This window comes from Antrostomus carolinensis, unplaced genomic scaffold (genome assembly GCF_000700745.2).
Source record: "Antrostomus carolinensis isolate BGI_N321 unplaced genomic scaffold, ASM70074v2 scaffold20080, whole genome shotgun sequence".
In the NCBI taxonomy this organism is placed as follows: Eukaryota; Metazoa; Chordata; class Aves; order Caprimulgiformes; family Caprimulgidae; genus Antrostomus; species Antrostomus carolinensis.
This window is the reverse complement of record NW_010286704.1, coordinates 1-12056: the sequence shown is the minus strand read 5'-3', so window position 1 is coordinate 12056 and position 12056 is coordinate 1. Positions and strand designations below refer to the sequence as shown.

The 12056-nt window shown below is 39.5% G+C and overlaps 1 protein-coding gene across 1 annotated transcript; it reads right to left on the bottom strand.

The window, feature by feature from the left end:
- Nucleotides 1-238: 238 nt before the first annotated feature.
- IL20RA (interleukin 20 receptor subunit alpha) lies at nt 239-8723 on the bottom strand. Its single transcript, XM_010177087.1, has 6 exons — nt 8595-8723; nt 6558-6736; nt 5693-5868; nt 4533-4677; nt 3833-3972; nt 239-1177 (listed from the first exon to the last, which is right to left on the bottom strand). Exons 1-6 carry the CDS (start codon nt 8666-8668, stop codon nt 239-241), a joined length of 1653 nt encoding a protein of 550 aa, XP_010175389.1. The 5' UTR covers nt 8669-8723.
- Nucleotides 8724-12056: the final 3333 nt, after the last annotated feature.

Genomic DNA, 12056 nt, shown 5'->3' with positions numbered 1-12056 from the left:
TTAAAAGTAGATAATCTTATAACCATCAGATTTTACCTGAGGGATTTATGATGGGAGTCAGAATCACTTATATCACACCTAGAAACTGTTATAAATAACATATAATGAATAAGTTGTTCAACCGTGATGGTTCCGAAAACTTCAATACATTAAGATGCGTTTGCTCCACTGAGTCCAACACTCTCTTTGGCAAAGGAAACAAGGTTCTGTATTTTAGAATATTTTAGAAAATTAATGTTCAGTCTTCCATTTCTACATGCAGTCCCCATTGTTCCTTGAATTGCATGAGATACATTTCTTGGTCATCTGATGTTTCATTAGATACCTCTTTCTTGTACAGTCTGGACAAAATTCCCTCTTTGTCAGGATCATCACACTTGAACAGTCCTTCACACACCTGATTTTCAACACTGGACAAGGCAGGAATACGCAGTCTTCCAGTGTGCGGATCCCAATCTACCAATACAGTCTGTCCACCCTCTTTTGCCATGATACCCTGTGTTATTTTTTCCAGCTGAGGATAGAAGGTCTGCCCAGATTTTTCAGCATCCAAGTCCACCAAGTTGATATGGGTCTCACCTTGCAATTCATCTGCTGCATCAACCATCTTCAAATTAAGTTCCTCTATTTTCTGTCCCAAACAAAGGTCTGTTGCCCTCACCTCTAGTTGGGGGCAATATGGCTGTCCTGTTTTCTTATTAATCAAGACCCCCAAAGCATTCTGTGGCTCACCTAGTAGTCCCCTGGAGGCAGAGGTCTTCTCTTTCAAACTGAGGTCTTCTAGTTTCTGACCAGGACTGAAGTCTTCAGCCCTTACATCATGTTCATACTCTACAGTCTCTGCATTTTTCTGTCTCAAAGTATTCTTTGTTCCAGGCTGGCCATATAATGGCCAGTTCCCAGTTTGGTCCCCTTCTGCTAAGATATCCTCTTCGTGGGAAATCTCTTCATGTGAAATATCAAGCAAGTGTTTTGGTTCCAGCACTTCTTTTGAAGACAAACTCTCCCCTTCAGTGCCATTGTAAACAGTGTAATAACGGGGACTTTTCCTCTCTGATAGACAACTGGATTCCTGAGATGGCTTGTGCTCATCCATGTTAAGAGTGATAAAGTTGACCACTATTTTTTCACACGGTATGAACACCCGTTCCTTGCATTTGTCAGTGTAGTGCCATACCTAGAAACAAAAAAATATTTTTGAGTGAAGTATAATAAAAATGCCATCTTGCTGCTTCTTATATCATCATCCATTTTTTACAAATAAGGCTAGGCTAGACCTTATTAGGTTATTTCAATTTAGGGAAGAAGGAAGTTCATCATAGAAACCTCCAGGAGTGTTATTATGCTCTTTTTTTAATTCTGTTCAAAGGAAAACTATATTATGACCAGCTCTAATATAAATTTTCATATCTTCCCCATGTCAAAATAATGGTTAGAACAATTTTGTCAAATTCTGATTTTGTTTCCACCAGCACAAAGTCAAGGAGAAAAGTTGTCCTTGGATCACAGATGACAGAATCTATTCCACTCTTTTTAATTAGTGAAGAGGAAGTGCAGTCAAAACCACATCCCACAAGCACAGACTCAGGTACCATGTTATGGTATAGCTTACAGAGAATTAAATAACATCAGGTTTCCTTTCAGAGAGGAGGCTGTACAAAAGGTTGAAGTGCAGTGTATGAAGCCCGCGTTGTGCAGTCTGTCACAGGCAGCTTTTGTGACTCTGTGATAAATCATCTAGTTAAACAATAGGCATCTTTCTGAAACGACTAATATTACTAACAGGAATAAACAATGTATGAGCAGCCACAAAAGGAATAGAAAAACAACAACCATAAGCTGCATTTCAGCGCTTTCAAGCCTGAATGGAACACTAAGACCACTAATATACCAGGTAGGCTGAAAACTCCCTCAGGTCAGAAGTGCTGGACCAAAACAAAGTGCTTATTCCACCTCCCCCTGACTACATGGGGTGCCCATGTGGAATAGTCTGTAGGCTGGGAAAGCCAGAGAGTATCATTAAAACACCAGGTTCATATTCATTTGCCACCTTAACATCAACTGAATCTAGAGACGGAGATATAAAATTGAAGCTCAAGGTAGTCATAAAATAGCACAACGAACATTAAAAAAAAAAACCTCAACATACAAATTATACATTTTTGAAAGAAAAAACTCCTGGCATTGGATTTTAGTCAGCTATTGAGTGGGAAATTTTCACTAAGTAGCTCTTTACATTCTTGGACTGTAAAGAGCTCTGTCCTGCTAGCTCTTCAAGAGAGACCAAGCTATCTTCCCCTACCATGTCCTGCTTCACAGGATAAAGAATAACAGATAAGAAAGATGGAGAGAGACTTTTTTTCCAGGGCCTGTAGTGACAGTAGTCACTGGTTTAAAACTGAAAGAGGGTAGATTTAGATTGGCTATAAGGAAGAAATTCTTTACTGTGAGGGTGGTGAGGCACTGAAACAGTTTGCCCAGAGAAGTTGTGGATGCCCCATAATTGCAAGTGTTCAAAGTCAGGTTGGATGGGGCTTTCAGCAACCTGGTCTAGTGACAGATGTGTCAGAAGGGTTAGAATAGACAATCTTTAAAGGCCCCTTCTAACCCAAACCACTCTGTGAATCCATGATTCTGTGATTAAGCTGGTGCCTCACCAGGTGCAGGACGTGTCTCCGAGCACATCTGAACATATTGTAGCAGTAGGTGCTCTACTTCATCTGAACCCACAGTCTCTCTGTTAACATTTCTCCTATCACCTCTGTGCTGCTCTAGATTTCTTCAGAAAGATCAGCATGTTGAAATCAACTCCCTTATATCTCCCATCCCACAATGTCATGCAGATTGGATTAACATCAAAGTGTTCATTCATTGTTGTAACTGCATGCTTATGCTTGAGCAACTTGTTTAGAGATAACTGTGAGAAAGCTCTGCTGGGCTCATGAGCTGAAGTCAAATAGTGTTTCTTAGACTTCATGTGTTCTTTCTAAAAATTAACAAACTTCGCAGCTCTAAGAAATTTGTGAACATTTTTATACATAAAGTGGATTTGGTTTGTGTAAATAACAGAATGTGTTTGTTGGTATATTTTTAGGTGTTAAGAAACAGTACAGTATTTGAAAGCATTCTTGAAATCCAGATTAAATTATCTGTATTATCCACGTGTGTTAAATCCTTCACAATCACAATTAAATGGCAAAATGTGATAATACCCATTAATAGTCTAAGAAAACACTGGGGGTTTCTGCACTGGTTGTCAAGCACTGGAACAGGCTGCCCAGGGAAGTGGCTGAGTCAACATCCCTGGAGGTATTTAAAAGATGTGTAGATGTGGTACTTGGGGACATGGTTTAGTGGTGGATTCAGCAGTGTTAGGTTTATGGTTGGACTTGACAATCTTGAAGATCTTTTCAAACCAAAACAATTCTATGATTCTGTAATTACCTTTTCTTCTTGTTTCTGATTTCAACCAATAACTTTTGTTCACTGAATCTCTGCTGTGCTTCTTCCAGGATCAATTTAGGGAGCGCTGACTTCCTAACAGAACTTGCCTCAGTGCACCTCAGACCTTGCTTATGGCAATGACTCTTCTCAAACCAACAGCTCTGTTCTGAGCCTCATTAGCTTTGGCATCTTTTCAGATCTAGGCATCTTTTTAGACACAGTTGCTAACTTGAGTCATTACTCTCTTTTTCTAGCATTTAATAACCCTCAAGCTTTTATTTGCAGATAGCCATGGTTTCCTCCCAGCTGATTCAGAGCTCTGGAAAATGCATGGCTCTCCTGCCAGTGCCAAGGTTGGCAACGATCTCCTGCAACAGAGAAAACTTACCAGATTTGTTGGATGTTTCTGTTTGCTGACATGAATGTACCTGTGCACCCAATAGCATGTCATTGAAATAAAAAGGACAGCAAGCATGATGGGCAGAACATATCCAAATACGATTGTTATAGTTTCATCTGCCGTTTTATCTGTTAACAAAACAAGAGTTTTCATTGTATTGAGCAACTTTTAAATGTATTCAGACAGTAATGTGCATTCACTTCATTGTTTTTTGGATGTGGGATGCAAATGTTTTATATAAACAAGGAATTTGCAGGAAATTTTTTAAAATTACATTTGAGCTACAGGACAAAGTTTTATTATTATCTAAATTCTAAAGTAAATTATAAAAAGAAGTAACAATCCCTCCCTCAGGTTCTCCTGTTGCTAACTTCTGCCCCCTGAGACTGACCCAGCTCTGCCACTCCCAGACCTCATTCAAGGATAAAAAAATATTCTCCATTCACTAAAACTCAAAGAATGCAGATCCTTTTCTTCTGAGACGATGTCATACCTTACAGCCTGTAGACCCCAGCTATGTTTTAATAAAGGCAAGGATTTTTTTCATCAGCACAAATGCACAGCGAGGGGAGAAACAATGCTAGCTTTTTGCTCTCAAAATGGATACATAAAAAACTTACAAATTCAATCACCATTTTTTTTTTTCTAACTTGCACCTTCTTTTTGCAATTTGACAGCATATACATACCTTTCAACGTAGCAATGCAGTATTCTTTAGAGAACCCACTGTGCAAAAGTGGTGTAGTGACATATATCTGTGCACTGACACAATAAGCTGTTCCAGGTTCTAACCAGGGCACAACCAAGGTGTTGTTGCTGATGGAGAAGAACCACTGGAAGACATGAAAAAGGAATTATTTTCCCCTTTAAATCCTCACTTCCAGAAAAGTAAAGATCTTCTATACAAAATGTGTCACAAGCACACAAATTTTCTGGAAAGAATAATGATACTGTAAGAACAGCCAGCTGCATCCATTTTTTCTGAATACAATTAGGTCACGTCCTCTCTGAATATTTTGCCTTCCATTCAATCATTCTTCTACCACTGCTGAACAATTTAACGTTTTATACGAAGTAGGACCGTGTACTACCACTAGCCCACATTCTCATGCTGATGTTTCAATAGAGCTAAAGCACCACTCCAGCCCTGTCCTGATACCTCGGCCAATAAAAGGCACAAGGTACAGTTCCACAAATATCTTTCAAATTGGGATATTCAGTGCCCATTAGACCACATCTAGAATACTATGACCAGTTCTGCTCCCCACAATGCAGAAAAGACTGACAAACTAGAATGGGTTTAGCAGAGGATCACCAAGATGGTTGGGGCTGGAGCACTTGCCCTGTGAGGGGAGGCTGAAGGACTGGAGTTTGTTCCACTTGGTGAATTAGGGATGGCTTCAGGGGGGACCTAAAAGCAGCCCTTGGGATGACCCAGGGAGGTCATCAAGAAGACAGAGCCAGGCTCTTCACAGTGCTGAATGGTGGTAGGATGAGAGACAATGAACATAAGTTCAAAAAGAGAGGTTCAGATTGGATATAAAGAAACGCTCTTCCCTAAAAGGAAAGTCAAGCAGTGGACCAGGTTGTGCAGTCTCCATCCTTGGAGGTTTTCAGGATGCAACTGGACAAACCCTTAGCAACCTGGTTTGAGCTCACAGTTGATCCCGCTTTGAACAGGACTTTGGGCTGGAGACCTCCTGAGCTCCCTTCCAACCTGAATAATCTTACAATTCCTATGAGGCCATGAATCCTATTTTGACCCTTGCTGTTACGGACAAAGTGCATTTCAGTAAGCACAGAGCACAGATTTAACCAGTGCAGTTCTGCAGCCTTGTCAAAGCTTACCCGCTTCTTTGTTTTTTTGTTGAGCACAGACACGTTGTACTGCAGACCAGGATACACTTGAAGGAGAGAAATGGATTCTCCCTTAGGACTTCTCTTCCACTTCTCAGGAGCAGTCAGAATGATTGAAATAGATTTCTCAGTAGAAGATACACTTACCATGGGGGGATCAATTTTAGCTGGAAAAATGAACGTGTACAAAAAGCAGTTAAACGCAGCAGAGGCACATTGATTTGACCATGCAGTTTCTTAAAGTGGATGGCATTAATTTTTTGTCATGTTTTTGGAAGTCTAATTAAGACTTTGAACAATTCAGTTATATTCGTAGAAAATTATTTTATCAGATAACTTAGAGGATCTTTACAGCGAGAAGGTGAACACTGACTTGGAATTTTGCCTAGGAATTCCTCTGACGTCACAAGATAAACAGCCTTGAAACTCAATTTGCTAAAACAAGCTAAATCACTATGTTCTCAGATTATCTGGCACAGATAAGAGGCATTGTGCCTTAGAGTATGATTACTGCTTGACTTAACAGAACCTTTTCAAAATCAAGCGTTATTTATACTGTGGATTGATGTGGATGTGCCACATCTTTTATCTGCCTTGAGTACAGCTTTACCATAGCATAAAAGAGGGCTCAGTGTATATATATAAGACAGTATATATAACACACATATATCCAAATTCTAATATAATTATTTCAAGTACTTCTGCCAAAAGCAGAAGTAAACATAAAACAACTGCAAAAAAAATCTAACCCCATGTTAAAATTAAAATATCATATGCAATGAAGGCACTTGCAGTCTGAGCACACAGTATTAATCAAGACCACTGAACATCTGGCTGTGTGATTAGCTTTCCTTACTGTCTGTAAGAGGGTTGAATCGTGTGGTCTCCATCCAGTCAGAGCACATCCCATTTAGGAAGGCTTTAACGCTTGCGTAGTATTGTTCTTCGTAGTCCGAGGTCTCACTGGAGAGGTCACACCATGTTCTGTTGATATTCCTGCATTCTGGCTTTCTAATCCATTTGCCAACACCGTATCTATATTGAAAAAGATTGAGAAAGGAACTGTACAAAAGCTTTTGCCATGATATTAGTTACCTGACAATAAAGCACAGAAACTCATACTATGGCTGATAAAACAGTTTGCTTGTTTTGCAGAAAACAGAAATTTCAAGGAATTCCCAACTTCAGCTGAGCTAAAATACAAGATTTCCACAAGTTTTTAATGAAAAAATAAATCAGAGTAGGCCCTATCCAGAAGAGGCCATACGGAATTAACTGTGATGTTACTGATACCAATCTAAGTCCAGTTTTGCTTACATAGACCAGAGATCTCTCAACTTCAGTCTCCACAGCTTTAATTTAAACTCTAAAGACAGGAAAACAGAATCAGGATAACTATTTATGTAGAGACAAAGAGTTCTGTCAGAATGGCCAGTGGCTCACCCAGGTGTACAGAGACAGATGATGCTCTGGGTCTCCAAGGTGAGTGGAAAGGAGACTACTCATCGCTGACTGTTGACTTCTTCTCTTGTTTAAAAGACTACGTTGGAATACAATGAACTTCAAAACCCTTCTAGTTGAAAAAGGGCATATACACGCCACCAACAATGTCTCAATACTGACCAACTCTTATACATTAGTAGAAGAAATCAAGGTTTCCTTGGAAAATTCCTGCCTGGATTTGCTCAAAAGCTCCTGCTCCTCAAATTCACATTATACTGAAAAGAACTCCCCTTTGCCTGCTAATTAGTAAGGGCATGCAGTAGCTTCTGCATGACTGCAGGACAGTATCACTCACCAGCATTTTCCACCTAGCTCCAGGTCTTGCTCTCCTAGGCAGGTAGAAGCATATATGAATATTTTTGTCTTCAGCGTGAGAGATGTCTGAACCTATGACTACAGACTCTTCGGTGGCCCAGCTGACCCTGCAGAGCCAGCGTGGCCACTGCTTTCTGAGCATTTTACCTTCTACACAATTGTTGTTCATTCCATAATTACTGAGTATTCTCTCCTTTTCTAGGAGGCAGATTACGTTGCTCCTCTGTTAGCACAGCAAGCAAGACAGAGGCGACAGAGGTTGCAGTCTCTGACTAGAAGCAACTCCTTGCTTTTTTATTAGTCAGTACAAGTTACAGGAAACTTCTCGAGATCTATTTTTTTTTCTAGTGTTATGAAAAAATTACTAGACCAAGGGAGGTGTTCATATCAGAGGTAAAGATTGGAAGCCTTACATCTCATCCACGACTACAGTGCTACGCCTATTTTTAAGCTAAACTTCCAGAACTGTTCTGCAGAATAAGCCAGTGCTCTCTTGGAGGGAATAAAGGAAATGGATGCTGGTCCTCACTCAGACTCCTCAATATCCTAACACAGGTGCAGACCTTGAAAATAGAAGAGACTCATTCCAATAACATTACTCGTTTTTCTACAATAGTTGATAACTTCAGTGGATTTTCTCCTAGACTGGAAAGGCTTGCAGAATCAGAAGAAATCTGTGGGAGCCTAGTCTGTTAGAAAAGACCAATGAAACACTGGGTGCTGTTAATATTCTATTAAATACTTCATCTCCAGATCCTTTTAAATGTTTACAGAAGGCTAATGCGTACAGATGCCAATCCACAGCACAGTCCTTCTCCGTTCTTCTTTCTCTGCCTCTGAAAGCTTCCATGTTGCATCCTTTAATAGGAAGCAAGTCTCCTCACTTTTTTTTTTAAACTGGATCTGAAGTAAGCAGTACCAGAAGTTGAAAACTATATTGCTTAAGTCTAACCCATGTTTTAGTTCTCCTTTCTTTACTTTTTAGCAGTCCTACCTCGCATAAAGATCTTTTAAATTATTAATTAAAATGCAAAAATAAAAGCCAGCTCGGGATAAAATAAACAAGCCAACTTACACTGAATACTTCACCTTGTAGAGTACTCCATCTCCTATGCCTTCTGGTGCTGACCAGTGAAGGACATTCTTCATGTTTATAGATTCAAAATGGACATTCCTAGGGTTGGGCAAAGAACAATACAACTCTCCTGAGAAAGAAAATAAGAAAGAAACAATATACACTAAGAATCTGCAAACACATATGCTTCCAAGTTAATAAAAAAAGATACTTATTTTTAAGTAAGTCATAAAATTCTACCTACTGCCTTTCTTATCATTAAAAGCACAAGACTGTTGGCCAATGAAATTCATTTTTTTCAAAAGTGTCCCCAGCTAATGGCAGTCCCAAATTCCATCTGCATGAATGTGGTTTTTTGCTAGCAAAAAGGGCTTTGACATTTGTTACAGATACTGGCATGAAAATATCCAAGGACTGGAAGCTAAAGCTAGAAATTTTCAGCCTAGAAGAGACACATATTTTTAAAATTGTAAAGGTATTTGAATATCAGAACAATTTAACACTGGAAATTGTAAAAATGTCCTCGATGCTTCAGTAGAATTCTTGTTGTAGCTGAGTGAAATTTTAAAAATCAATCCAGGTATTTTTTAAAAGACACATGGAGTCTACAGCAAACAGTAGTATGACTTCACACTGGAGAATCAGACTGGATGATCACAACAGCCCCAGCATCATTTGACCATCCATGTTCATTCTGCAGAAAGTCAAAAGTGAACACCTACTGCTAGGTCCCTCATCTAAATTGCTGTTCATTGCACCAGCTTTTGAAATGAATAAACAAGCAAGTCTGTGGCTCTTAAGAACCCAGTTTCACATCTTCCCAATACCTACTCCTAATCTAATAAATTTAACAGCGATGCTCGCATTGCTAAATTGCTTGCAAAACAGAGGCACATGGGCCCAGGGGCAGAATCCCAAGCTCCAACGTGTGACTCAATCCCCAGCACCTCCTGCCACAAGAGCTGCGCCCACGGGAGCAACCCTGAGAGCAGCCCTGGAGCTGAAGCTGCTGGGAAGGAGCTTCCCACAGCAAGTGGCCATAAGAGCATAATGGGGAAGAGAAAAAGTGAATCTGTGGTTCTTCAGGACTTTTCAAAACCCTCCAAGTTCTTCCTCCAGGGATGCAATTCTAGTTCTTATGATAAGAAAAAGAGACAAAGAAAGGGGGAAATAAAGCATATTAACACAGTGGGAACCTGTCTGAATTAATAGTCCTTGATCTTTGTTACTTCTTTAAGCAGACCTTAAGGTTTTTTTGTAGTATATTTCACTATTACTGGAGTAATAGTGTTCATCCTCCTGTATGTCTAACATAGTTGCTTTTGTAAGTAAAAGTCACCACTCTTTTCCCGATTAATTTGCTGACTTCTAGCTGTCTTAGAGTCAAACAGTAAAAGCTTCAACACATTTATTAAAACAATCTCCTTGCAATTCTGTAGAGACCAATTACTTTAAAATCTCTTGGTGGAAACTCTGGGTTTTCCAAGCCTCTAGCTGTACGTTAATGTTCAAAACAAACTCTGGTACATGCCTGCATCTGTATCTTCAGATCATAAAGCTGTTTATGGAGAGTATTTCTAATGTTGTTCTCTTTTATCTCTAGCAGTTAGCTAGCGTTCAGCGGCTTTCAATTTTTTTTCTGGTCGGAGAACAAGTTTCATCAGGTATAGTCCTTTGGGCAATCTTATTTATTTACAAAAAATATGTAGAACACTTGGACACAGAAATGTCCAGTGACAGTCATCTTGCAAGAGCTCAAACTATAGACTCAGCTACAATGAAGTAAAAGAAGTTTCAGGATGCCAGGGGATGTGAAAGCAGCAGAAAAAGACCTCCAGGAATCTGCCTTACTCTAACATTTGTTTCCAAGAGGGAGAGAGAGAACCTATAAAATAAGTTTTGATTTCCCCCAAAATAAATGTCCTCCGTAACTGCTTTAGATGAAACTAATCCAAATGTAAAGATGAAGCTGCACAAGAGAGTGAAGAAAACTGCCTAAAATTTGCAACATCTGTTCAGTAAAATAGAGAAGCTCCTAAACTACTAATGTGCATGCTACTGAGAACAAACCAAAACCAGCATTACATGGACTATAAGAAATCATCCATGCATCAAGTTTCACTCTTTGTACTACAAGCCAGCAATAAAGTCTATGAGACTTCAGGAAAACCTCAACTGCATAATCAACAACAGGGACTAAGAGATTTTAAAAAAATAAAAAATAAAAAATTCAAGTCACACAATCCTGCCCAAGCCCTGAAAAAGGCAAACAGGCAATCCATGTAGAAAGGGAAGGAGGGACTGATGCACAAACTTTCTGCTGCAATACCCAAATAAGAGGAATTACAATGCAGATATTAGATTGCTGAGAATCAAAGCCCTAAAAGGCTTCTCATTAAAAAATAATAAGGAAAACCTAAAAAGCCCAACAAGGAGAGATTTAAAAATAAAACAGAGTCTGGAGGGAAATACAGTATATACTGTATGGTCCAAAAACCCCTGGAGAAAAGATTAAAAAAATTCTAGCCCTTAAACAGCAGCAGATGACAAAGAGATTTGTCTCTGGTAACTTGGGCTCTGAAAGAGGCATCTACTTTGCAGTGATTATAAAGAGCAGAGGAAGATAAACTCTTCCATAGGTTGGTTCATCTCTCTAGTTAGGATGGACCAGACTGGGTGCATCTCTCTCCCTCCAGTGGAGATGGTGGTCAAGCCCATCAGCCGTGATCTCTGCTTCCTCAGCAGTTAAACTTACCAGAGATGTACCTTGTCCAGGTAGGAGTGGCAGGGAACACTGTAAGTCTTTACATGAGAAGGATAATCTATCCTCCATGTCCACCACGAACAAGGAGGAAAAGGAATGGAGTTCAGTTTCAACGAGAAAGGAGACATTAGGAGTAAACACTGTGGGAAGAGGAGCAACACATGAGGATGGGTCACCTGAGAGGGCTGCTGGATCTTTCTAAGGACAGATTAGAGAAATATCTGCCAGAAATGACATTAATTTAGCTGATTTTGCCTAGGGCTAGTGGGACAGACTGAGTGATCTCTTAAGGTCATTGCCAGCCCCATTTTGATATACCTTCTTATACTATCTGATAAATATGGCTTCGCACTGTGTAGGAATAAATTTGGCAGGGGTACTGCTGAATCAGGTACAGGATGGCTAAAACCATCCCTAACAGCTCACTTTTCATACCTTTTTTATTTATTTATTTTTTAATGTGTACTGCTTATCAGGCTAATCCATAGTCACAAAATTGAACTGGCTAGAGGCAGCCAGCTCTTCACAGACAAGGGAAATCACTTCCACTGGTTTTCTGAATAGCTTCTGTTCGCCTGTACCTTTCGACATTTGTCTATCCTTGCATAAAAGCACCCATATTCCTCAAGCACATTTTAAAGTAGCAAGAGTCATGCATTTGTCTGTTATATTAAAATATTTTTAAACTAGTAAACATG

Excerpts from the sequence above, each read along its gene's own strand:
- IL20RA (XM_010177087.1), bottom strand. The coding sequence starts at position 8,668 with ATGAAGAATGTCCTTCACTGGTCAGCACCAGAAGGCATAGGAGATGGA. Across the intron at positions 6,737-8,594 it reads TACAAGGTGAAGTATTCAGT|ATACGGTGTTGGCAAATGGA; the intron begins GTAAGTTGGCTT and ends TTTTCAATATAG. Across the intron at positions 5,869-6,557 it reads ATTCAACCCTCTTACAGACA|CTAAAATTGATCCCCCCATG; the intron begins GTAAGGAAAGCT and ends TCATTTTTCCAG.